The sequence below is a fragment of the Eurypyga helias genome, unplaced genomic scaffold, assembly GCF_000690775.1.
Source record: "Eurypyga helias isolate BGI_N326 unplaced genomic scaffold, ASM69077v1 scaffold41557, whole genome shotgun sequence".
Classification (NCBI taxonomy): Eukaryota; Metazoa; Chordata; class Aves; order Eurypygiformes; family Eurypygidae; genus Eurypyga; species Eurypyga helias.
The window spans coordinates 4,280-30,313 of NW_010263153.1; the positions used below are offsets into that span (position 1 = coordinate 4,280).

General features: G+C 42.8%; 1 protein-coding gene across 1 annotated transcript in view; it reads right to left on the minus strand.

Annotated features, from left to right (window-relative positions):
* Window positions 1–2,110: 2,110 nt before the first annotated feature.
* TAF3 (TAF3 RNA polymerase II, TATA box binding protein (TBP)-associated factor, 140kDa) overlaps window positions 2,111–26,034 on the minus strand; it is a 28,371-nt gene continuing 4,447 nt past the window's right edge. Inside the window, exons 2-5 of the mRNA XM_010155948.1 lie at window positions 24,045–24,127; window positions 7,731–7,986; window positions 3,603–3,709; window positions 2,111–2,849 (exon numbers count right to left, since the gene is read on the minus strand). Coding sequence (XP_010154250.1) covers window positions 2,735–2,849; window positions 3,603–3,709; window positions 7,731–7,986; window positions 24,045–24,127 — 561 coding nt within the window. The 3' untranslated portion in view covers window positions 2,111–2,734. The remainder of the gene's footprint in view (window positions 2,850–3,602; window positions 3,710–7,730; window positions 7,987–24,044; window positions 24,128–26,034) is intronic.

Sequence of the window (26,034 nt, forward strand, 5' to 3'; positions counted from 1 at the left end):
TGGCAGGGGGGTTGGAACTAGATGATCTTTAAGGTCCCTTCCAACCCAAACCAGTCTGTGATCCTATGATTCAGACACTGATGCTCTACCATGACATCCATCAGGCACCCCAACCTGCAACCCGCCCACTGTGCCCTCTTCCCATGGACGGTGGTGTCCAACACCCAAATCATAAATGGATTGAGACACACCAACGTCCAACCAGAAAATCAAGGGAGCAGCCCTAACTCTGGCAGAGTTTATGGAGACGAAACACGACCCGTGAAGTTAGAGCAGCAAATACAAACATCTGGGGAAGCAGCTGGACTTGCTCAGCGTTGGGTGGTACGAGGGGCCGTAAGGAAGGTCCATGGCACATGGCTGCTCGGGGGGTAACTATTTTTGGAAACTGATTATTCTTTTATGCCACTGATTCCTGCTACACACCAGCGTAAGTGAAAGGGGAGGCAGGCTCTGCACGGCTACGGACCAAGGCTGGCTTCAAACCGATGACCCGGAGGTGATGGGCCCCTTCTCCCGTTACTAATCCCGTCAGCCACACAAGCCTCCTGAAAACGATGCTTTGGTTTTATTGCCACAGGGGTCATTTATAAAATCATAAAACCCACGGTAGGAAACCAACCCGGCGGCAGCAACGCACAAGCGTGCACAGAAATAGCCCAACGGCCGTCGAAACGGCAAAGTTCAGCCCCCCCGTGGCACCCTGAATAATTCAGTCGATTAAATGTGAGAAGTTCTGATTAAGGGAGGGGAGGAGGAAATGCATAAACAACTTACCAAAAGCTAGTTCTTTATTATTGCAACCAGAAATGACCAAAGACTCTGTACGTCTGCACATTACACATGGAAAAAAACTTCCAAGAATCAGGTTTGCAACATCCAACAATTCAAAATAAAATAAAATTAGAAAAAAAAAATCAAACACAAGAACTTTCTTGACCTGTAATTGGCAGGGACGGAATATAAATGAGGTGGCATTGAACAAAGAAGGTAACAGTGCACTTTTAATAAACCAATTTCATCCTATCTCCGCTGATTTGCAATTTAACAGTTCTATCAGCAAAGCCTCATTTCCCTAACTCGACTGGTACTTTTAAAAACATGACTAATTCATTCTCATTAATATCAATTTGGATGCATTTAAAAAATAACTCTTAATATCTACGCAACAGGTTAAAGGGCCACACTGTCAAACATCAGACGTTCCTCACCGTGTGGTTTAAAGTAGAAATATCCCCAAATTAACCAGTGAAGTCCAAAATTGCTTCGGAAACAAAAGTTATAATCTCTTTCCAGATTTATCCTGATATTTAATTTATCTCTGAGACCCACTGCAGTACAACATCTAATCCTGACATTTATGTTCTCTGCAATTTCCCCCCTCATTTTCAGCGGGGAATACAACTTGCATTCACTTTATTGGTCTTTCCAAGGGGATGCACAAAGCAGTGTCCCGTGTATTTGTTTTGGCAAAATTGCTACCACGCGTTAAAAACAAAGGAAAAAAAAAAGCAGAAAAAGCTCAGTTCTAGCTACAGATTAACACACTGTAGCTACCATTAGAGTGCAGAGCCCCTGGCCTAAGCTCTCCGTTCAGAAGGCATTTAAGCACATGTATAACAAACTGTGGGAACAGGCTCCTTGAAGGCAATAGGATTACTCACTTCTTAAGAAGTTACCACATGTTTAAGTATCTGAATCGAGGCCTAATTATGGTGCTGGCCGACGACTCCTCCTGCGCGCACCGTTGGGGCAGATCTTGCCAATCCCTTAAAGCCATAAGGACAGGCGTATGTCGCACGGGCTTTTAATAGCTGCTAGGTTTGTATTCTCAGGCAAACGAAAATAAAAATCCTCAAGCCCTAAAAAATAATTAAACAAAAGGAAGTACTTTATAAATATCAGGTATTTACACGGTGTGAAAATCTTTTAATGGGAAGGGGTTTTACACACCAATGAAATGTACAAGCAATGAAAAGGTACGTTGACAAAGACTAAAAAAAACCCAAAAACCAAAGTATAAAATATATTACAGGTCCACCGAAATAAATTCACACAGAAGAAAAAAATTGACGCAATAGAAACTTTTTTTTTTTAAAAATAGAAGATATATCACAAAAGCTTGAACGTGTTTATTTTATGTTAGTACTAAAAATCAAGGAAAAAAGCTTCATATATTCTTGTCACAAAAATATTTACCAGCCACTTTTTATTTCCACGTTATGATTATCTGGCTCAGCAGGAGCAGAGGCTGAACTGTATCCAGACTACAGAAATCATTCCAGAAGGTCTCCTCAGTTTACAACTTACTGCAATTTACATTTTCTCCTCCTCTCAGCACCTTACTGCAAAGGTACAAGAGGGATTACCAACAAATCGAGAAAGAATAGGACAGGCATCTGTATTTACAACATTCATCTTCGTTGCTGCTGAGCCACAGGAGCGGGAGCGGTACCATGAACTACCGAAGTCTTCGTAGCGCTCTGTGCAAATTTCCCTTGGTAGGTGAAAGACAGCGTCAGAATGTACCAAAATCCAACCCCCTGGGCTCGGACAGTCTGCAAAACGCACCAGCCCCTGACAGACAGCATCTCCTCGCCCCTCGTTCACTCCAGCCACAGCCCTAACAGTTGGTGACGGAGGGTGAGACACAAGCAGGCTGCATCCCCCCTGCCACGGAGACAGGGCGGAAGGTGCCGCGGCGACCGCACGACTTCAGTCCGCTGCGAAGTCTTCAGTGTGCCCTGTGCTTCCTCTTCTTGTGTTTTTTATCCTTCTTTTTGTTGGCACACTTGGAGCAGAACCATTGTATCTCTTCTGGGGGTGCCGTCGTAATCCCGACGCAAGGCCTGCGAAGGATGTGAAATATTGTTATCATCCCAGGGGAGTAACGTTGCTTTTGTTTCTTACCCAAAGAAATGAAACTTTGCAGTGGGAGACAGGATCTGGCCTTCAAATTAACAGAACAATTATATTATGTTAATGAATACAACAATGGAACAGAAACCTAAAAAAACACCGGCTCTGAAACAAACAAACAAAAATCGGAAGAACACTCAGATAAGAAATGTTATTTTTATAGAAAATATGAGTGCACTTGCAGGCATAACAGACTAGATTTAAAATAATTTCAAATGTTTCTTTAACACATCTGCAAAAAACCTTATGATTTTATGTAGCTGTTTAAGAAAACGCCTAAAAAGTGATTAATTCCCTCCAACCCTTTTCTAAGAGTTGACGTTTGTATTACTGTTCATACAATGCTTCATAATTTGAAATGTCTATCTGTATACACTCTGCCCATAATCCTGTAGTTCTCACAAAATTACCGGAATCAGCAATATTTCCCAGCAGTCTCAAAAACAACTGTTATCACCAATGCCCATTAATTGAAAAGTAACTTTCCTTCGCAGCTTAAAATCTGCTTTTTCAAATTCCAGACAAACAGAGATAAAAATATCTTCCAGATGATTAAATTGGACACAGTAAAACCATTCAAACATTCCCAGTGTCATGAACCATTAAAAAAAAAAAGGGGTTTAAATAATATAGCCCCAAATCTGCCAGGGAACGGCAGAATCGGATGGATGAGAGCAACTTACCAGTGATACCAATCATCGCAGTCATCACAACCTATCATTGGACTGCCATCATCTGGCTTGTTACAGCCAGGACAGATCCAGATCTGGTTACCCCACTCGTCTCGGATCTGGTGCAAAGAAAAGCAAAGTTAGCTGGTTTGCAGCTAAGCAGGCAGCAAAACGATCATTTAAAAAAAACCCAACCCCCAAGCCCCAGAACGTTTCCTGCCTATCTGAGAAAGCTGTTCAGCAGCCACCGGTGTTGTTTATGAATTCTCTGATCTGAGTGCTCGGCGTTACGTTTTAATTGATTTTCCTACACTGCACACGACGACAAAAGCGTGCCTTTTTCTGTACTGCCCCGTAAACCAGTAAAGCCAGTCACACCACCCGACCTAAGCAGAGCCATTCACGTATAGCAGCCAGGGCTTACGGACACAATTCCTTCTCTGTCTATACCATCACGACTTTTTAAATTCTGCCCCGCTAACGGCAGGAGCGAGCATCGGCAGGCTCCCGCGAAAGCTAACAGTCCCACGCGCACGTCAAACCCACGGTGCCATGTGTATATGCTGCTGTATTACTTATTAGCCAAAGCCTTCAACTTCAACCGGCTGATAAGATCAGGATATAAAAAAAGTTGTTACTGAGTAACTTTCCATTCCCCTTATGACATTAATGCCACAGTACAATTTACTAAAGGGTAAACGAAGCAAGGGAGGCAGATCATTTACAGTATCAGGCAGCTGCTTACTGGACTGATCATATTCAGAGCTTGAAGTTTCTTTTTAATGTTTATATCCTGCTAGACCCATTATTTGTATTTTTAAATTTCAAGTGGTTTCTCCGGTAAAAACATACGCACAAAATGCCACGAAATCCGTCCAAAGAATTGCAACTAACAATACAAAGTACAAAATGTCTGGGGTCTTACCCTGATTTCATCACTCCTTCATGAAGATCTGCACATTATCGCTGAATCTCAACAGCATAAACCGTTTTGTTCTCAGCTTTTGGGCATTAGTGCATTTACACATATCTAAGGCAATAACTTTCTGTTATCTGTACAGCTCACAAAAATGATGTTAAAAAGTAGTAGATGAAAAGCCCCAAATGCTCTTAGGAAAAAAAAAAAAGCGCTACTACAAGGTGGTCTGTACATCTTACACCACTTCCCAAAAAATCAATAGGAATGTACCAGAGCTGCAACCAACACATCACTCTTGACTGACTCCTCTTAAAGCCCTGAATTTTTTTGGTGTGGTTTAAAGCTAGAAAACACAAAGTCTAGGAATATTAAGGAGGGAACAATCCCCTTTCCCAGCAGCCAAATGGAGGAAGCAATGTCATCCAATAAACTCGATTTTAAAGCTGATTGATTGCAATAATCATTCCTATCTGCACATCTAATCTCACATCTGCAAAGTCATTTTAAGTTGGTGGAGAAGCATCTGCTCTGCAGGTGAACCGCCTGCGCCCGGTGTGAAAAGGTCCGCAGCCATTTCTGTGGGCTAATCCTGCTGGGGAAGGGAGATGCTGCAGCGTGCTGCTGCAGAGCAGCAGTGCTGCGGGCTGACAGCTACAGCCCTTCACAACCTGCTTCAGCAACCTGCCTGCACCCACACCGTCCTCCGGCACGGGCACCCCCACCTGGCAAGCACCCACTGGGGTGCTGCCTGTTCTAGGCACTGGCGGTGATGGGTGTAGGCAGCGCTGCCTGATGCTGCCCCATTACAACACAGACCCTAAATTTTCCAAATTTAAGATTTTCAGGGGGATGTTTGTCTGCAGGTTACCTGCCTCCGGTTTGCAGGGGTTGGAGAGGGGCAGGGTGGTCTCTAATCAGCAAAACCTCCGCCTGTTTGTTAAACAAGAGCTTGGGCTGCTGAACGAGGGTGTTAAAATATTGCGCAACTTCTCATTCCTTAATGAGCCAAGGGTCGCGGAAGGAGGGACAGGATGTGATTGCTGAATGCTATTTTAGTGCAAACCACTGAGAGTTAATGACACTTACTGAGATGCTATCCTACAGGGAGATCCCACATCACATCCTTCTGTTTTTTTAAACTCCAAGATCTTCCTCCTCTCCACCCCTGCAGAAGGGAGTCACGCACCTCTGTCACACTGGCTCCAACCTTATCTCTGAAAGCTTTCCCGTGCGACCTGGGGAAAGCCATTTCATCATTCTGTGTCCTGGATTCCCTTCCTACAAGGGTCTAATAGTTATCAATTATTCCCTTCTTCCTCAACCTCTCTCTTAGCTTTTTGACTTAAGAATAAAAGAACCTGGAGCCTACGTGTCATAGAATCTCAGCATGGTTTGGGTTGGAAGGGCCCTTAAAGATCATCTAGTTCCAACCCCCCTGCCATGGGCAGGGACACCTTCCACTAGACCAGGTTGCTCCCAGCCTCATCCAGCCTGGCCTTGGTGACATCGAGGGACGGGCCATCCACAGCTTCTCTGGGCAACCTGTCCTAGTGCTTCACCACCCTCTCCGTGAAGAACTTCTTCCTGATATCCAATCTACACCTCCCCACTTTCAATTTAAACCCATTATCCCTTGTCCTGTCACTACAGGCCCTTGTAAAATTCCCCCCACAGCTTCCTTGTAGCCCCTTCAGGTACTGGAAGGTGCAATAAGGTCTCCCTGGAGCCTTCTCTTCTCCAGGCTGAACAAGCCCAACTCTCTCAGCCTGTCCCCACAGCAGAGGTGCTCCAGCCCTCGGAGCATCTCCGTGGCCTCCTCTGGATTCGCTCCAACTGGTATCCTCTGAATTCTCCACAGGGTGCTAAGAGTGTTACCACTAGAAGTACCTAGAAAAAGTTCTAGCTTTTCCTTCTTTAAAATAACATAATCTGTACATTATTTGCTCTTAATGCCTACTGAAGAAAACTGGATGCAGCAGAGTATTTTGAAAATGTTTCTCTCTTAGAGTGAAATTCCAAGCTATTGGGCACTGCCGTAACACGTAAGAGTGGGACCGCATTTACACGTGTGATAGAGAGGGCGAGGATGTGTGTCCTGCAGCCTAAAGATACGCACAGCCTATGTGAGGTCATCTAGTGCTGTAACCAACTCGGGAGTGAAATGTAGCAGCTGTTTAAATACAGACCAGTAACACGATACAACAGTTTAGGTCCAGCAGAGAAGAGCACCTTTTCCATTAGAAATGGCAGGGTGGATGTGCACTAGGCATCACTACAAAATCAGGAATTAAAAAAACAAGAGAAAAATCATGCCTACGTTGCAATTAAAGCACAAGAAACTCTACAATAAAGGCAAGTTTCAGGTGTTTAATGGCGAAATTTTTAAGCTGCTAGCCACGACAGATAAGCAAGGTGTCACCAGCCAAGCTGGAACTTAGCCAGGACAGTGAGGGTAACGACACCGCTGCTGTGGTTAATCGTATCTGCTGCTCTTCTACGACCAGAAACGGCCAGGACTTCCACGTTACGTTGCATCTAAAGCAGCAGTTTCCTGTAGCACAGCAATCATAGTCCTGCCCTGAGGTATGTCCGTGTTCCTTGAGAGAATGTAGCTCCTACATCGTGTTGGATGGGAGACTTTTCTAAAAGAGTACGTCTGAATGCTACCAGACAGAAGCCAAGTTCAGAGCACACGTCAAACAGACTAATAAACTCTAGACTAACGAACTATCTACAGACTTTCTGAGATGCAGAAACATTTGTAATTTCTGTGTGTTGAGGAAACCAGAAGAGAGATTAGAGGACTCTACACATTTCAAATGAGGGCTAAGTCAAATTCTTGATGTTGTATGAGGGTTTTCTACTTCACCTGACTGACAGCAAAATCCATGGTGAGTTTGACATTTGAGGTTTCAATTCCGCACTTATGAAAGCATCTATAAAAAACTGCCCACCTCCAAAAATAAGTGCTCTAGCTCAGTTAGCAGAAAATACTGAGTGGGATATAACTGGACTTGTTAGAAGAAAATTAAACACTGAACTGGGAACAAAATAAAAATTCAGTCCAAGTAATAGTGTTTTAATTACGTCACTAACCCCTCAAAACACATGCATGAAGTCCAGGTACCATTGGTTTGAGACGATGAGTCACCCAGGAACTCAACAATTCAAGAGATGGATGTCACTGGCATGGGGACAAAACACGGCAGTGTGTTACCTACCACGTACGTACTGACGGTCTCAGTCACCACGCTCCTAACTGGAGCTTTGGAGCCTCCTGCTGCGGAGACGGCTGGAGAGGGCGGTGGGATCAGGACTGGCGAGACAGTAGCCTGTGGAGGAGGAGGAGCTGGAGCTGGAGGAGGGGTGACATGAACAGGAGCTGGTACTGGTGACGGCACGGGCGGAGGTGTTTTGGGCCGGGTCACAGGAGTAGAAGGTTTGGCCTCTGGAGCTGGCACTACTTTGCTGATGACTCTGTAGGACCAAAAATGAGAACTGTTAGGGTTGATGGAAAAAACCCCAACGATCAGTCACTGACTAGAAATAAAGAAAATATAGTGCAGCTAATTCACATCACCTTTGAGGCATCGAAGAGGCTGTTTCAACCCAACACAATGCAGCACAAGTTGTCATTGCTACACCTACCCATTGTGCAGGACAAAGCACAGAGCCACTACCAAGTGAACGCCAGGACAGTTTGAACCACTCGACAGCTCCCTGCCACACAAATATTCTCTGTGGCTTTACTAAACCTTGTTTCATTAAGTTTTATTACATTAACTCAATTTGTGGGAAATATTAGAAATCTAATCAGCTGTGAACAGCGCTGATTTTAATCTTCAAACTGAGAGACAATATCATCCTCTTAAGATTCTGCATTAGGGGGTTCTCCAAATATTTGCTAGTTTGGTATTTCTTTCCCCAAATGTTTATGCAATCAGCAGTGGATCTAGTCAGGACAAATAAATGACGCACACTATATACTCAGCAGTTAAAATATTGCTACTTACTCGAGTAGCTGAAGTAGACAGGATGTAGCTCTAGTAAATACACAGTATAGAATAATCTTGCCCAGAATGGGGACACATAGGGGACCCGACGTTTATTAATGAATGTTGATACACACTGTTATTGATGTGCATGCAATTTAACGGACAAAACAGAAAAAGCCCTTACTATAAGGCTTTAGATTAGAAACATAAAGAGAAGGAAAAAGGATGTTTTAGAAAACAAACCAAAAACCCCCTCAAACAAAACACAGGATAGGTCTATTTGTTTTACCACATTTTGGTAAATCATTTAACTAACTTATTTATATTTGAATGGTAACTGTGGGAGTGGAATTGATTCATGATGGGACTGTAGGAAGAAAGCGATTTAAAGAAAGGTTAGACATTCCAGGATATTTTAAGAAGGCAAAAGTTGGAGACATCAGTAGGAAAACCATGACGAAAATCAAATTCCAACAACTCCTGAGAACCAGGAAAACCAGCTTCACCGTCAATGAGAAATTTACATTCAACTCTAGTGTTTACTGCAACTCTCTTATGAAATTCAAAAGGCAATATCACTACGATCGGAGACACTGTCTGCATCTGAAGTCAATAATCCAAGCCATCAGTTGAGAAAGGCTTGGAATTATACAGTATTTAATGCTTGGCTGCGATAATAGGGTTTTTCTCCCAAGATACATCACTTGCACTACTAAATCAGAACTATGGCAAGTTACAGTAACAACAGACTTAATAAAAGGAAACAGAGCAATGGGTTTGGCATATGTAGCATCACACCCACCTTCAGAGACCTACTATGAGTGACTAGGGGAAGAAAACCAAAGCCAAGGAAGTTTGGAAACTTAGAGTGGAGCTGAGGCTAAAAGGGGTTGGATGAGTTTCCATCAGCAACACCAAAGACACTCACACCACCTGATGTCCTAGTGATTGCTTCAGGTCCCTAATCTGGGAGCTCAGGCTCTTTATGGGTGTCAGTAAGGTGCTAGACTGTGAGTCAAAGTACAGGACTCCTAATTTATGGTGTCTGTGCGTTGCAGAAGGAAGGAAGCCCTATTATCAGGGCATCCTGGGAGCAACCTACACATCAAACCCAGCCTCTTTCTCCTGCTACCAGGGTACATCTGAAAACCCAGTGTTATCTCCCACTGAGAAAGTTTTCTCTTTGGGTCTGGAATGTCCATGATGTGCTCCTGGGTCAATGAAGTCTTAGTGTGTGGCTCCCTGAGGCTCCTGACAGACTGGCCACCCCAACTCACAGGCTGCTTCTGTGCCTTTCTCCTTCCACTGTTCCAAGGAGGCTCTGGCTCCCAACCCTGAACGGCTAAGACCTTGGCTGGTGGCAATACTCCCATGGTTTGCAAAGTCACCCTCACGACTTGAGAGCCACCTCTCAATTAAAAAAAAAAAATCTTAGCAGTAATAAAGGCAAGAAGAAGGACAAACAGCAAAATATTTGGCACAACAGAAGTCATTTGGACAATTTCAAACATCATTGCCTCTACCCCCTGCAAGTACACGAAGTCCTGCTATGAGTTCTTCAGGGAGTTAACCCTCCCCAACTCTGGTCTAGGAAACGTATCAGCTAATAGGATTTTAAACACAACTTTGCATACAGTGTAAACAGTTTTAAAGAAGTATTAGCTCATATAATTTGAGTGACAGTGCCCAGCTAACATACAAAATCAAATTACACAGCTTCTTGGTTTAGACAAAGCCGTGTTCTCCTCCTGGACAGGGACTTCGAAGCCACCCTGCAGAAGCTACAAGGAGTAACACATAAGAAATCTTCCAAACCTACAAATATTCATTAGCAGGCGACACACGCTCACTGATTGGCTGGTTTGCTCGAAGCGTGCAATTAGGACATGTTCGGTATATAGGGCAGCTTGTTTATCTTGATTTTAGAGCTCAGTTATCAAAACAGGAGATCGGCATTTCGGAGCACGCTTGGGCCTACCACTCCCTTGGGCTAATAAAGTTCAGAGACTTTAGACTGCAGAGCGGAGACATGAATGGCTTCGTGCTACACCATTAGAGGTGATGGAGTAATCTCAGTGAGGGTGGTTTAGCCTGTCCTCCTTCCTGAAGAAGGGGCTGCATACATGGCAATACGGAGGTGGAGAGAAATCAAAGGGAAATAGCAGTCCCACGACTAATAATTAACGTTACTTCAGACTTGGAGAGAAACCTGATATCAAAACACTATGTAAATGATGGTAAGATTTATGAGCTCTGTTTTCTAGACAGGAAAAGTGAGGCACACAGCCCACTACAAGGAGGCGGTACTCACTGCAACAAAGCTCTGATCCTCCCGGTACCAAGGTCCCTGCTAGGATTTAAACTCTGCGTTTGCACGTCACCATACACACATCACCTTCTTTCCCAAGCGCGCTTCTGAAATCAGCACTTTCATATTAAAAGTCTGCAAGTACAATACTACATTAGACAAAATTTCCCCACCCCAATGCAAAAACTCTAAAACTGAGGCCGGATTCATATTTTTTGAGGAGATCAAATACAAATGAACATCAACACACTCAGAGGCCCGAGACAAGAATTACACTTCTCGGCGGGCTGCTTGCCTGACAATGTATCACAAACATGTTCTATGCTGAGAGATAAAAAGTCAATTAAAGTTGTTTTCGAATCAAAATCGTTCCTTTAGAATGAAGGGGTGTGAGAAAACCTTTGGAATAGATGTGGTAGTAAGAGTCTCTATAAATCATAACTAAAGGCTACCGCTCCCTTTAGAAAAACCCCAAGAATTAATGTAAACACACTGTATCTGGTTATGTCCAACCTAAATTCACTTTGGATTTCTTTCTGAATGCTAGCAGGAACTGTATTTCTTACAGAACCTCGGTGCATTTATAATTAATCGATACACATCTCCATAATGGTAGAGTAAGAGCAACCCCATTTTGCTCATTACTTCGGGGCAATCACCCCATTTCACAGCTACAGACCCAAACCCAAACAGGATGACAACGAATTGTTGGCTTGCAGGCAAAGTGCAAATCCTACCGAGGTTTTAACTGTCACGACAGGTCAGGTGGTTTATAATCAGCTCTAACTGGCATGAGCTGAACATGCTACATCTGGAGCAAAATGAGAGTCCAAGGTGTGAAACCGTTTCCTATCTTTGGAAGTAATTTATTTGATTTCATTCTCATCCTTATGGCTGAAAGCCCCATTGACTGCTTCATATAAACACAGGGAAAAGGCATGTGCACCAAAAGGAAATGGCTTTTCAAAAATAGGATATGAGCCACAGGGCTGAATGATTGCTATGGGCGATGAACTCCAACAAAATGCTGTATCAGTACTTGGAAAGGTCTAGTAAAAAACCCCAGTGATCTTTGTTTCTCGGAGGTAGAGCTCCAAAGAAGCTGTTTCACACACCCTCTGCCCAAAGGAGAAAGGACATTTGAAAAGTCTTAATTCCTTTAAAACCCAACACCCATTTTTAAGGAGGGAGCAGGAGCTAAGGGGTTCTCTGCACGCAGGAAAATGATACCATCAACTGCACCAGCAATTAAAACTAGTACAACTCACTCAGATTATTACAAGTGATATTATTATCTATTAGTATTGATATTTCCTTATTGATACAAGTTCCTCAATGCTAGGAAGGTAAGTGGTGTAGCTATTTTATTACTGAAAAAACTCACACCTGGAACTGAGATTGCTGCACCAGAAAAAAAAAAAATACTCTAAGCCCTGTGGGTGAGAGTATCAAAAACACTCAGGGGAATTAGGAAGATTTCCATATGGTTTAGATTCTTCACAGATTAGAGGTGATTTTGAAAATTTTATTCCAACCCTGGAGGAGAATCAGTGTAATTTAAGCTCAGTAATGTAGACTAATTCCCGTATTACTTTTAGAAAGGGAAACTTAGTTTTTATCTCTTATGCCCTGCTGAATATTTTATTCTGTGCAAACAAGTCATATTGGCAAATACAAACTCGGCAAATACACGTTATGACCAACTGGCGCATTTGCAGAGTGCCAAAACGTATCAAACCCCCAGCGGAGCTTGTAGCCATTCTGCAAGTGGAAAGACTTCAAGTTCTTAAACTTGGGATTAAAAAAATATAAATATTTTCATGTGATAAATTGCCTGCAATGTGATATTCTTCTCTATCAAGGAAAATTAACTTGGAACACTTCTTCCAAGATATCATCCATTTTTGTGGATGCTACCTGGTCCCATACAACTGGACCCACAAACATCCTTTCCTGGGCAAATGAGTCCAGTGATTTTGCAGGCATCGTGTCACCTCATCCCATTCACAAGTTCATCTTAAAATGGTTAATCTTCTTGTCCCCACCAATACCCTGTTCCAGGGTCTCACTGTTCTGGTGGCACAGCAACCTCTCCTAATTTCCAGCCTACATTCATAGCAAATTAATTCCCATTTGGTTTTGTGCCAAGACTGTTCTTTAGCTTAAATAGCTTTTTCCCTCCAAAATGTTTACTTGCCTGATGTATTCGTAGCCAGCAATCCTATCCCCTCTTCACATGCTAGACTAAACACACAAAGTCGCCCTCCTCTCGTAACACAGACTCCCCTGTGCTCTCTCTTAACAGTGCTCCAAGCCCTCCTCTGCACCTGCTCTTCCCAATTCATCCCTCCTGAAACCAAGTTGTCTTCAAGAATGGAATATACGTTGCAGATGGAGTATCAAAAGGTTCTCATAGGATAGCCCGGACACTTCCATGGTCTCTGCTAAAATTGCCTCTTGCAGTGCATCCTACGGTCACACTTGATTCACGCTGGCAACTCTGTCATTCCGTGTGCAACTAATGATCCGACTTAACGCAACCACTGCAGTGACTGACCTACTGCTCAGGTCTTTACTTCTGGTTGAAGTTCCAGTTGGTACTCTGCAAACGCAAAGCCTTAGCTGCAATTTTGCATTAACTGAATTAAATACCATTTTCCCCTTCAAGGGGCTCCAGTTCTTTCCAGACAATCACCGGATTCTCATTCGTACTGACACAGTCCTTCAACCTTACTGCCGACACAAAGCATCAGTGTTCTACCTCCTTCTGTGACAAAATTTTAAGTGAAATCATTAAATCAAACCAGTGCTGTAATACACCTTTGAGCACGCTCACTAGTAACCTCCTCTCTGGTTAGCTAAGCTCTCTCACAACTCTCAGTTGCTATCTTTCTTTGAGCTAGATCCTTACTGCTGAGCAGTTCCTCTGCTAATCCCACCTTTGCCAGCTTCACTATGAATGTCCTGCGTGATAGTATTAAACATTTCCCTGAATTTTCCCAGCTTGAATTTGCCACCTTTTATTCATTCAGAAGAGAGGATTCCTTCTTCTGACGGTAGCACAGATGTCAACTTTATTCCAGCTACGCACGTGTGAGAGTCTCACCTCTTCTGGTGAGCAAGTCCAGAGGAGGCCATGAAGATGCTCAGAGGGCTGGAGCACCTCTGCTATGGGGACAGGCTGAGAGAGTTGGGCTTGTTCAGCCTGGAGAAGAGAAGGCTCCGGGGAGACCTTATTGCAGCCTTCCAGTACCTGAAGGGGCGACAAGGAAGCTGGGGGGGACTTTTTACAAGGGCCTGTAGTGACAGGACAAGGGGTAACGGGTTTAAATTGAAAGCGGGAAGGTTTAGATTAGATATCAGGAAGAAGTTCTTCACGGAGAGGGTGGTGAGGCACTGGGACAGGTTGCCCAGAACAGCTGTGGATGCCCCATCCTGGGAAGTGTTCAAGGCCAGGCTGGATGAGGCTTTGAACAACCTGGTCTTGTGGAGGGTGTCCCTGCCCATGGCAGGGGCGTTGGAACTAGATGATCTTTAAGGTCCCTTCCAACCCAAACCATTCTGTGATTCTATGATTCTCCACCGCAACTGAGACCTTCCCTTGCAGGGGGAGCGATTTGATCCTTCCCCAGTCCAGAAGAAATCACTCTGCAGTGGGATGCGGAGGCAGCTGCTCTCACCGTTGGTGGTGGAAACAAATACTCAAGATGCACAGGAAAAAGTCAGCCATGGCCAGCCGCATCTCTCGCAGGGACGGCCAATGGGACTAGGCTAAGCTAGAAAACCAGGTGCCTTGTCAAAGATTGGTATCAGGTCTGTTGGTATGGTTTATTTCTGTTTTGTGTTTTATTCTATTACTTCCAAGCCTTTAATCAGCTCTTCCTCCAAAATCTGTTTTATAATTCTGTGCATGGCTGTCACGAGGCATCTAGATCACTCACTTTCTTCCCTTCTTCAGCACTTCTATTTATTATTTATTAAACATAGATTTAACAAACACTGGATTTTAAAATAAAAAGAAATGTACAAAAAATTACTTGTCACAGAGTCTGCAAATTCACGACCCAGTTCTTCTAGAACTTGGGAGAAAGATTACTCCATTCCTTGACTTCAGTGTGTCAAGGTCCCTCTATTTTCCGTCCCTGTTCATTAGGGTAATTTCCACCGCTATCAACCTACTGCTGTTCTAGTTCTCAGTAAAGCAGAGAATGAACATGGGACCAGAAGGAAAGTGTCCTTTCTGTTCTTGGCTCATACCTACATTATCCTTCATCTTCTCCCTTTGTTTCCATAGTCCTCCTTTTCCTATTTGCTCAATATCCTCCACAGCATTTAATCCAGCTTGACTTCTGCCACGCCCAACTTCACTTCCACAGCCTTCTGCCTTGAAGAGTCCTTTTCTCCTAGAGGTACGAGGCTCATTCCCAACATCCTTTTGTAAAGAGTTACTCATACAATTTGCTCTGTAGTCCTTTTGCTACAAGTGCCTCCTTCCCACAGGCAGAAAACACCAGTTTTGAATATATTAGGTCTTCAGTCCAGCTGACATTTCTAGGTAACTCCTTTGGTTTATGGACGTTTGCACTCTTGAAATTGAGTTACAGGTTTTCTACTGTTTATTTTTCCATTAGTTCAAGTGAAACAGAGTTCTGCCCTTGGCCTCCGCCCTCCCTATCTGTTACACCAGGGTACTTCTTCCAACAACCACAAACACCTCTCTGCCCATGACTCCTAAATCTCCCTCCCATTCTTTCTCACCATTCTGAATTACACCTCCGGATGGTTCATCGCCAGTCTGACAAAACAAAAATGAGCTGGTAGCGTGGCGTCTTGGTATCTTTCATCTTCTTTTCTCTCTTATCATCAATAACAAGCTGCTCAAAGCTTCGATGTGAAAACCACTTGGTATTATCCCCTTCTGCTGAGCTCTGAACAGCAAAACCAGAAGCTGGTAAAACATGTTTATGCCAACGAGCTTCTTTGCAAACTTTCTCTTACGTGTTCCTTGCAAACTGCCTTTTACTATCATTTGTTTTTGGGAAGTGTTATGGGATGCATGACCTAGAAGCTTGCCCATAAACAAGCCCTACATCTATCCTCTTTAATGGGAACTAGTGTAGAATATGAATTTTACTAACTACCAGAAGATTATGCCAGCATGGGTTTAGGAACCACTCGAACTGTGATTTCCAGCTTGCTATTGAGATGTGTTTTTGTAAGAACCAAGCAAGCTGGCCAGTCCTGAACTTGGAGGTTCTGTACAGCTACAGATCAACTGCTCACAGGCCAACTTTACTAAATTCAGGTAGAACCACCTTTTCCCTCTGTGTCAATAGATGGCTACTCCTCCATGGCCCTCTCGCCCACGTCCAGCTCCCACAACGATATTGTGAATCCTTGGGTCTATATAGTTTACTCACTTTTATCTGAAAACTTCAATAAAGAAGTGAATAAAAAAGCAGCCCCTCTGTCAAAGACAAGAACAAATCAGTACGTTTCTCTTGCAGCCATCTCCTGCGGAGGCAAGTCTATTTTTAAAACAAATACTCATCTGCCTTTCCAATCTTTCACACATATTTGATCGGTTTCTGTTGTGCTTTATACGGGCAGCTGCTCATGCTCATTTACACAAGCAATTCGCTCATGTGTCTAAACCTGCCTGCAGTATATTTTTTTTAAATTGTGGTATAGAGTATGCATTTTTTTTTTTACTCTTGAGCAATAACCAGCAAAATCAAAGAATCTCACAGTAAGTTGTTTTGCTTTCTAATGACTCAAGCCCGTTTATGGATTCACTTTCGGAGTCATCACCCAACCTGGCCAGCAGCAAAATGAAAATAATTTACCACAGCCTACCACCTACCATAAACAGGATGAATAATTAGTTGGGGTGGCTTCAGTAATTAAAAAAAAGGGAAGAAAAAAGGTAAGGACTACATCTGAAGTTGGAAAGGGCTCACACTCAATAAAGAAAAGCACTTTCTACATACTCTTTAGAAATATAAACAGAAATTATCATTTACCTGTCTTTTTTGGTAAAAGGGGTATGGTATTCTTGGTATTCTTCCTTTTTTTTTTTCCCCCTCATGTAAAAGCTGCAATCCTTCAGCGAGGGAGAGGCTGGGGAACCTCCACCAAAGTGAACGAGACTTCTGGATGGATACAAGACCACACAGGGGGATTTTGCTTCAGGATTGGGGCCAATATGTTACACTCGAAAAGAACAATCGGGAAAGGGATATGAATCATACCCAAGACAATATCTTCATTAAAAATACCTTCAGCATTTAAAAAGGTATTGAAAATCAGTCCTCTAGCCCTTATAATTTAGAATATTACAGAACAGAAAAAGGCAGGTATGTATGTACACACGGCAACACACACGGCAACACACCCGCACAAGGATTTTTGAAAGCTGTAGAGATCACTGGGATTCCTTAAGCACACCTTTGCTGCCTCGGAGAGGAGCAAGATCATTTTTCATTATTCTGCCTCCTCACTTAGGTGGTCTAATTGATGATATCAAAAATGATATCACCATTACACGCTCTTTTCCACCTTACAGCAGAAGTTGGATCGACACCCAAAGCATTAATTCTGTTAAAAGGATGGTTAACATGGTGTTTCTCTGCTAAGTGCTAGATTGTAAAGTAACTGGGATCCCCATTAGTGCTGTGATAAACACAGACTTTTGCTGCCTGGACTCTATTGTTTAATTTTTCCAAACAGTGGTTTACCCTTTTACATTTTTCTCCCTGAAGTATCACTTTTTCCCTCCTATTTAATTCCAGAGTAAGTTCTCCTCCAGAGCTTTCTGTTGAACAGGCAACATCTCGTGGGGTAACCAACACCGCCCACAGCTGTGTCCCACAATACCCCCACGCTGCTTGCATTACGTCTTTCGGAGGATTTGGTCACGGTGCCTTAACTGCTCCAAACACTGCTCTTATTCATAAAAACGTGCAGAAGGAGGGGCTTCCAGCGGGATTCCTTTACCTGTTTCCCCACCACAAAACAGAGAAATAAATGGAATGGGTCATGAGCTACTTGGTCAATAATGCAAACCTACAGCTTCACAAGTCAATAAAAAGCCAATCCTTTCCTCCCCAGCCACACGTAGGGAGCCAAAGCTAGAGGAAAACAATTTGGATATGCCTACACAGAGGTTAATGAACCCCATTATTCAGCTATTGTGGGCAAACACTGTGAAGACAGTAATCTGAATTATCAAAGTCTGAGTAGTTCTCCACTAAGTAGCACCCAAAGTTCAACAGTTTCTTCACACGGTCTGATTTCTCCATATGAGAACAACCCTACTAAAAATTAAAGGTCCTTGAATATCCACCAGAGCTGATACTGTAAAAATAACATGCATTCTTGGAAAATACACAGGGCAGAATTCTAGCTTACTTGAAGCTAATAGCAAAGTCCCATCTTATAATAACTATCTTCTTTTTCACAACTCCCAGGGAGTTGGAGCAGTTTAAAAAAAAAAAACACATATTCATGTTACAGCAGCAACTACAGATCCCCAGTGAGTTTAGGGGAACACCAACACAGTCTTCACTTAATCTTTTATCTTCAACCAGGTCAATAAAAAGCATTATTGATGGATTTGATAATACCTTCTTCTTCTCTCCTCCCTTGGTTCCATTACCTTTGTAAAGTCTGACTGTGTGTAGTTTTCCCAAGAAAATTCAATCTCTGCAGAATTTGCAGCTCAACTCTTACGTAAATAAAGCTAGTTGCAGATACAAGATCCACCATTTAGGCACCAGTATTTGGAGAACATGACCCTATAATAAACTCGGTGGTACTCTGCATGCTGCAGGTTAGATAAGAAAGTTTACAGAATTCCACAAAGTATGACTAAAGAACTGGTTTACTGCAATTCTGTTGCCCAGCTGTGGTTGTAATTAAAATAACGAATTCTTCAGCAAGTAGCAGTGATGACCCAAACCATATCAATTTACGAAAAACTCCTCCAACAGCCCAGCTGTGTTTCAGGTAGGGCTACAGCCTCAATGAGGCGATTTTCTCAGGTTACATTTCGCTTCAGGCTTCCAATTCTTCAGGTACATGCTATTTTGCCAACTTAGAAAAATATGTGCTATGAGCACCTTATTGTGTTAGAAGTTCTTATGGATGATCACAGAAACTTGATATAATAAGATAGAAAGCAACAGCACAGGTTCTCCTGTCCTCTGAGTCCCAAAATATGCTCCTGGGTCGCCAATATTACACAGAGGGGTTCACATCTACTGGTCACAAAATAATTTGGGCTATATATATGCCACATGAGATTCCCTACAAAGGATGTCAGCTAGCTATGCTGGTGGCTTTTGTCATAGGGATATGATGCAGTTGAGTGAGCTTCCAAATGAACCCAGGTTAGGCCTTGGACTGATAATATCCTACCAAGCGATAAAAAGCTTTAGCAGAGTCAATTAAATATCTGGATAACAAAACTTCTTCTATCCCTTAATCCTTCTGGAATTTTATTTTACAATCCACAGGTTACTTAATATATATTTTTTTACAGAAGCATACACAGACATATCTGAGCATGTGTGTGATTTTTTGGGGAAAAAGTCACTTTAAAATTATATAAAGCAAAGGAAAACTTCATTAGAGTAGCAGGTCATGTTTACAAGTTAAACTCTGTCAGAATACCTGCCTTTCCCCTTCTCACGCCTGGTTTCCAGGTACCCTGCTGATGGCAGAGCTATGATACAATGCAGTATGAGCGTGAAGCAAAATCCTGACATTTTAAGGTAAATTGGGAGACCTGAATTCACAAAAAATACATATCCTGCTTCTAAGTCACAGGAGCACTGAAATAGCAACCAGTGAGTGGTACTCTGCTTTGTGGTCTGGCATTAGTGTCAGCAGCCATGTGTTTTTTCTTAAAAACTGGACTTACATGTAGAAAAAATTTAGCTGAAGTATCAAAAATTACAGCACATACTTCTGCTGAAGTGCATGCCAACTCTGGTAGTAGCTGGAATGTCAACACCTCATCAACAGATATGCTTTAAACAAAGTTATGTGTATGAAAAATGATTGTGCTTAGGAAAAGCAACTAGACAAAAAGAAACTATGATGCAACAGAATAAAAGTATTACATTCTGCTCATCATTTGCAGTTGATTTAAAATTTAAAAGTCTATACTAGCTGTGCCTTTTTGTTTTGTTTTAAAAAAGATTGCATCTCTAGTTCCTTCCTATACTAACTCAGTTAGCAATCTACTTTGATAACACCAAAGTGGAAAAAAGCCCCAGTGAAAAACCCTTCCAAACATATCATTCAAATCATATCTAAAAAGGTGGTCATAAATATTTTAGAACCCAAGCAAACTAGTAAGAGCTAGGCCCATTAAGGATAAGATCTTTTACAACAAATTAAATAAAACAATTTATTGAAGCCTGGACTTGAGATAAACTAGATTTACTAGCTGACCTTTTATTCATTTAAAGAACAAAATTAGCTCTAATTGCATTAGAATGGAATCCAGTAAATTTCTTCTAATGTGGCATCCATGCAAGTATTGCTGTAATTGTTTACAACTAAGATGGAAATGCTTTGATTATAATCTACCTTCTTCTTGTTTTACTGTGCAGTTAAAACACTTGCAAAAAAACCTAAAGTAGAACAGTTTTTCCAATATTGGTTCCTTCAGCAACGGTACATTTTCATGTCTATTAACCTACTGTTGTTAATAGCTTTCTCTTTTGAACCGACATGTGTTCTAAGAATATCTGCACACCAGACAAGCTCGAATGCAGAGATCACTTTGAATTTAGGAGCAATATATACTCGTATTCATAGAAACAAGAAAGAAGGAGACTTCTCTGCCACTGCTTTGTATGTTGGTCCAAGCAGAGGAGCCAAGAAGCAAGATGATAGAGAATAAACTGTTTGCTACACTGCAAAGGCATTTTTCTCACCAGTGCAGCATTAAGTCAACTCGGGTTACTGTTGTCGTGTTGTGTTTATGGTGCGATGTGAATCTCCATTTCAAGCACCATCAAACTGATACTTTTTCTTCAGACACCTGGAAGACTTTGTGGCATCACCAAAATCCGAAAGTATTTCCATTGAAGTCAATGTTTCATATGAAGTTTGCCCCAAACAAACCAACCTTCCATGGAATAGGTACTTAAGTAGCTCCAAAAGCCTCCAAACAGCTCTTCCAACAGAGGAAATTGAAATAACTCATTAGTCCATCCAGTTTTCACTCATGAAATTCTATGAATCCCCAAAAATTTTTCTCATGCCTTTCCATGGCAATTCATGGTATTCTCACAGGGACACTAAGATGACAAAGGGCCTGGAGCACCTTCCAGGCCCTTCCTGAGGAAAGGCTGGGAGAGCTGGGTCTGTTCAGCTGGAGAAGAGGAGGCTGAGGGGGATCTTATCAATGCTTATCAATATCTAACTGATGGGTGTCAGGAGGATGGGGCCAGGCTCTTCTCAGTGGGGTCCAGTGACAGGACAAGGGGCAGTGGCCATAAACTGGGAAACAGAAGGTTCAGCCTGAACATGAGGAAACCCTTCTTCCCTGTGAGGGTGACAGAGCCCTGAACAAGCTGCCCAGAGAGGTGGTGGAGTCTCCTTCTCTGGAGACTTTCAAAAGCCACCTGGACTTGTTCCTGTGTGATCTATTCTAGGGGATCCTGCTCTGGCAGGGGGATTGGACTAGATGATCTCTAGAGGTCCCTTCCAACCCCAACCACTCTGTGAATCTGAGAGTCATGCTAACTGAAACGCATTTCTGTATGATAATAACCAGATATTCAGAACTTCATGACATAAAAGTTTAAATTTCCCTTAACTTAACACATCACAAAAGCCTGTTTCTGCATGTTACGAGCTGCTTAAAAGGTTCATGATCCTACTATGGTCTTTTCAACTAATAAGTTCAAATAGAGGTTGCAGATACCTCTGGTATCACTTCAGATGTCCAAGCTATGCACAGCAATGTAATGCTCTGCCTCACCACAACGCTCCTTTTCATAATGATTGCAACACATGAAAATTAAAATATGCTCCGAGTTCAGGCTGAATAGCAACTGTTGAGGCCAAAAGCAAAAGTATTATTTCGAGTAGGAGGGCTCCACTGCAAGCCCTGCCGTGTTAGACACCAGATGGACACACAGCACAAAACCGTGCCCAGAGCCACATGGTGCAAACTGTATTTACTTGTGTAATGGCAAATTTCTTCCTGTTTTTTGGCTTGGAAAACTATGGCAAATCCTAAAAGCGTTTACAAAGCTCCATAAGTTCTTGTTTGCTATCACTCAGAAGGTGCAACTGGGTGACAGAGCCATGATAATGGGACAAATTTAGGGTGCCAGTATGGTGGGCAGTGAGGAGGTATTTACAATAGAAAAGGGAAAACCAGTAATAGGAATACTTATGACGCAAACTTCATTCGGTTACGCAGCCTAAAGCAATCTCAAGGGCACATGGAGAAGACGAAGTTGCCCTCCCAGGTCTGGTACTGCAGAGAGCTGCAGCATAACCACTTCATAGCATTTGCTACCTGCTGCCTCCAGGACTCTCCTGCCCCTAAAGACCTCAGCCTTGGTGTTAAATTCTCCTCTGATTTGTCTAGAAACGTTGGGCTAAGTCAGCTTTGTGCATCTCCCGTCCTGGAGTCGGGGGTTTAAACTCAAGGCTCTGCTAAGGATCACAACCCCTGAAGTCCTCAGATGGTGGTGAAGGTGCCACTGAAGATACACAAGGGAAACTGGAGTAGAAGCGAGTTTCCCAAAAGGTCATAAACCAAGATATCAGTATCTCTGACCCACTACGGGCTGGCAGGGCTGACGATGATGTACCCATGTGATCTGTAGCAAGCAGATGGGAGTCTGAAGTCCCTTCTTAAAATGTGTGTGGGTATGAGAAAGACCAGGGTGAGTTAAGATGGGAAGCAAAGTCAACTCTTTGTGCTAAAATGTTGCTTAAGGACTTAATTTTCCCCATATAAACACTTGTACAGTCCTTGAAAAAGTGTTAAAAAATATCCATAGGTCCTCAAGGAGGAAAATGGAGTTGAGGGCTTTAAAGGGACAGTCTGTCCAGCCGTGCAAATTCAGATCATGCACAGCAGGACAGACAACTATTCTCAGAACACTGGCCCTTCCGTACAGCAACCTGAGGCACAGAAATTTTAGATTACACTCAAATATTGTGAAAGGAAGAAAAGAAGAACTGGTTGAAGAGCAGTAAAAAAGCCCTGATAATTGGGGTGGGGGTGTCGCATTGAAACCAAGAAATGGCTGAGGGCCCACAGCAACTTCAAACCAGTAAAACTCACAGTTACCAACCGAGCAGGAGTAGGACAGCATAGAAAAACAGAATAATCATCAAATATAAAGAACAAAAATTAGCAATTAGTAGATATAGCTGAGAACGGCTATAAACGAGAAACAACTACATTAGTGATAATATAATGTGGTGAATGGAAAGGCGAGATCTGTTTGGTGCTCATGTTTACCATCAGACATGAAAGTGTGCTCTGTGCCATTTAAAACATGAAAAACCTGATTAAAAGAAACCCTTGACATACAACACAGGACCAGCCCAAAAGGCCCAGTGACGCATGGTTTCTCCAGCCTCTCCAGCCACCTGTTTATGGTGTCTGATCTCAGGATAGGAATCATACTATTTATGCTCATACAGTACAAAGTAACTCATATTTGTACAACAGCACCCAATAATTAGGGAGCTAACGAACCAACATTTGGAATGCGTTAGGTACACTCATGAATAATCATCAACAGTTATAATAGAAGACGTGTATAAAGGAATTTCAACTGCTATGTTTTAAAGCATAAACCAACTTTCAGCTGAAGAGTGTGATGAAACTTAGCTGTAGGTTACACTAGGGATAACCATCCATCACGGAAACCTCACTAAATGTCACCGGAGGCATCATACGAGTCTAGATGGAGTCTTGTAACACATGCCCTGGCAAGGCATGGAGTGGGAAACATAAGATGGATGGAAGATGATGGGTCCCACTTGTAGAGCAGAAGAAAAAGGGCAAAATGTCCAAAATGTTTCTGTTGGTAAGTGTTCTATGTGATCAAAAGATGTCACAGCTGTATGAACACTGTTTGCCACTAGTTTTTAAGCGTTTCCCACTGAAAATGAGAGCTACCACAAGTGACAGAGGATGAACTGTGGTAAGCATACACCCTGCAGATGGATTTATTTGTACTTACATCTTGTCTTGGCCTGCACCCACTCTTAATGTCAGCCGAGGAATAACTGGTGATGGAGCCGGAACAACTGGTTCCACCTTTATCTGTACAAGGGAACACAAATCACCAATCAAAGACTGCAAGCAAATTCCCCAAATATATTAGTTCCATGAAAGCACTGATGGAGTTAACCAAATTAGAGTAGATCAGCTTAACGAGACAGAGCTAGGACAGGCTCATCACCACTCTCACACTTCATGCTGTAGCATGGATGGTCAGTTTGCTGGGAGCTCCCAGCCACAGTAAATCACAAACATGAATCCTAGACTAAAAAATCAACTTGACATTTTGTTGCATTTGTACCTGCTCATACACTTCATACTTTATGAAACATACATACATACATACTTTATGAAACTAGTTTTCCATATAGGTATAACAGAACCACTGCTTTTTAATGCATCAGACTGAGGCTTTTTTCTTTCAAATGGCCTGGTTTCCAACCTCAGTATCTGGTGGAGTTTAGACGAGTGAATATGTCCTTAAACCCTTTGAGCCAGTGTCTGCCAAAATTTTAAGCATGTGTGTCATCATATGTAATCATATGGTCATCAACCAGTTGGCTGAACATGGCCTAGGAACTTAGAGACAAAACCATAACACTAAATGGAAACCCGAGCAACTCTCAGTGGGAGAAATCTGTTTTAAAAATCATTCATAACGAGAAGGAGGGCATACAATCACTTCAAAGCACAGAACGCGGTGCAGGAGACAGCAGGCCAGAGTGGGAGGACTCAATTAGGACTTGCATTGAGGAACAGTAATGACAAAGTCCTGAGCCACACACCTTGCGCAAAGAATTGGAGCTGCTCATTAGGAGCTCTCTACTCGAGAGAGAAGGGCTGCAGCCTGCGTAGTATTTGTGTTTTGACACTGTTAACCATGCTTTTCAATAGAGCTCTCCATGGATATGTATTAGCCTACTTCACAGGTCTGCCTCTCTCCTCTTTTGTTTATATAACACTATTTTTTTGTTATGTCATTCCCCTGAAGCGCTGTAAGAGGTTTTTTCCCCTGGAGCTCCTAATGCCTGGAACAATTTCACTGCCACTTTCCATAGGTAAAGTCTCTTAACTGCTTTCCTATCACCTTAAACTGTAGCACTGTCCACTGGACAGAGATGTGCAATTGAACCCTGGGTACAGGAGGCTCAGGAACATGCCTTAGATTATTTTACCTCTTTTCCTGCAGGATTTTCCTCCTGCTGTAGTGCCTACTTCAAATTTAAAACATCCTAAGACAAGCACTGCTACTTAGCTTCCAGCACACAGCACAGAAAGGTACTCACGTCATCCATCCTTTGTATCAAGGTCTTTTGTATTATTATTAGTTGTACACCACCAAGATGTTCTAAACGATGGTGGTGTGGGCTCACGCGGCAGAAGAAAAACACATAAACCACTTCTTTATGCTCAGCGACCAACATCGCAGTGTGCTGTGAGAGGAAAACTGGGCTCCATGACAATCCTAAATCTGATCCTTCCATACAAGAGGAGAGGAAGCATCTTTCTACAACATGGGCTTGTGTGTAGGGTTTGCATGACTGGAGCGAATGGAAAATTAAGAAGTATATCCTGGTTTTCCTCTGCATGGATGACAGGATTTTGATTCACGAGTAAGGGCAGTTTAGTTTAGGGCAGCTCTGGCAAGCCCTGCCCCGATGCAAGGATGGCTCCATTCCTCATGAAGCAGTTCCTCAACTACTTTAGTTTACAGTTCAGCGTATTAAGGTTAGCTGAAACTGGGTCAGCAGCTGCCTCGTGAGCTGCTCAGTCACTCCTACAGCACACCCGGTAATCTCCATCGTAGAAGTGGGGTGTAACTGTTCCAGCTGTCTGCTTTTAATTGGGTGCTGCATGCATGGCAGCGCTCCCGCTCACCGTCTCCTTTCCTGGCTCCACGGGCAGCACCCCAGCACTTATGGTGGAGCACAGAGCTGCAGGCAAACCCT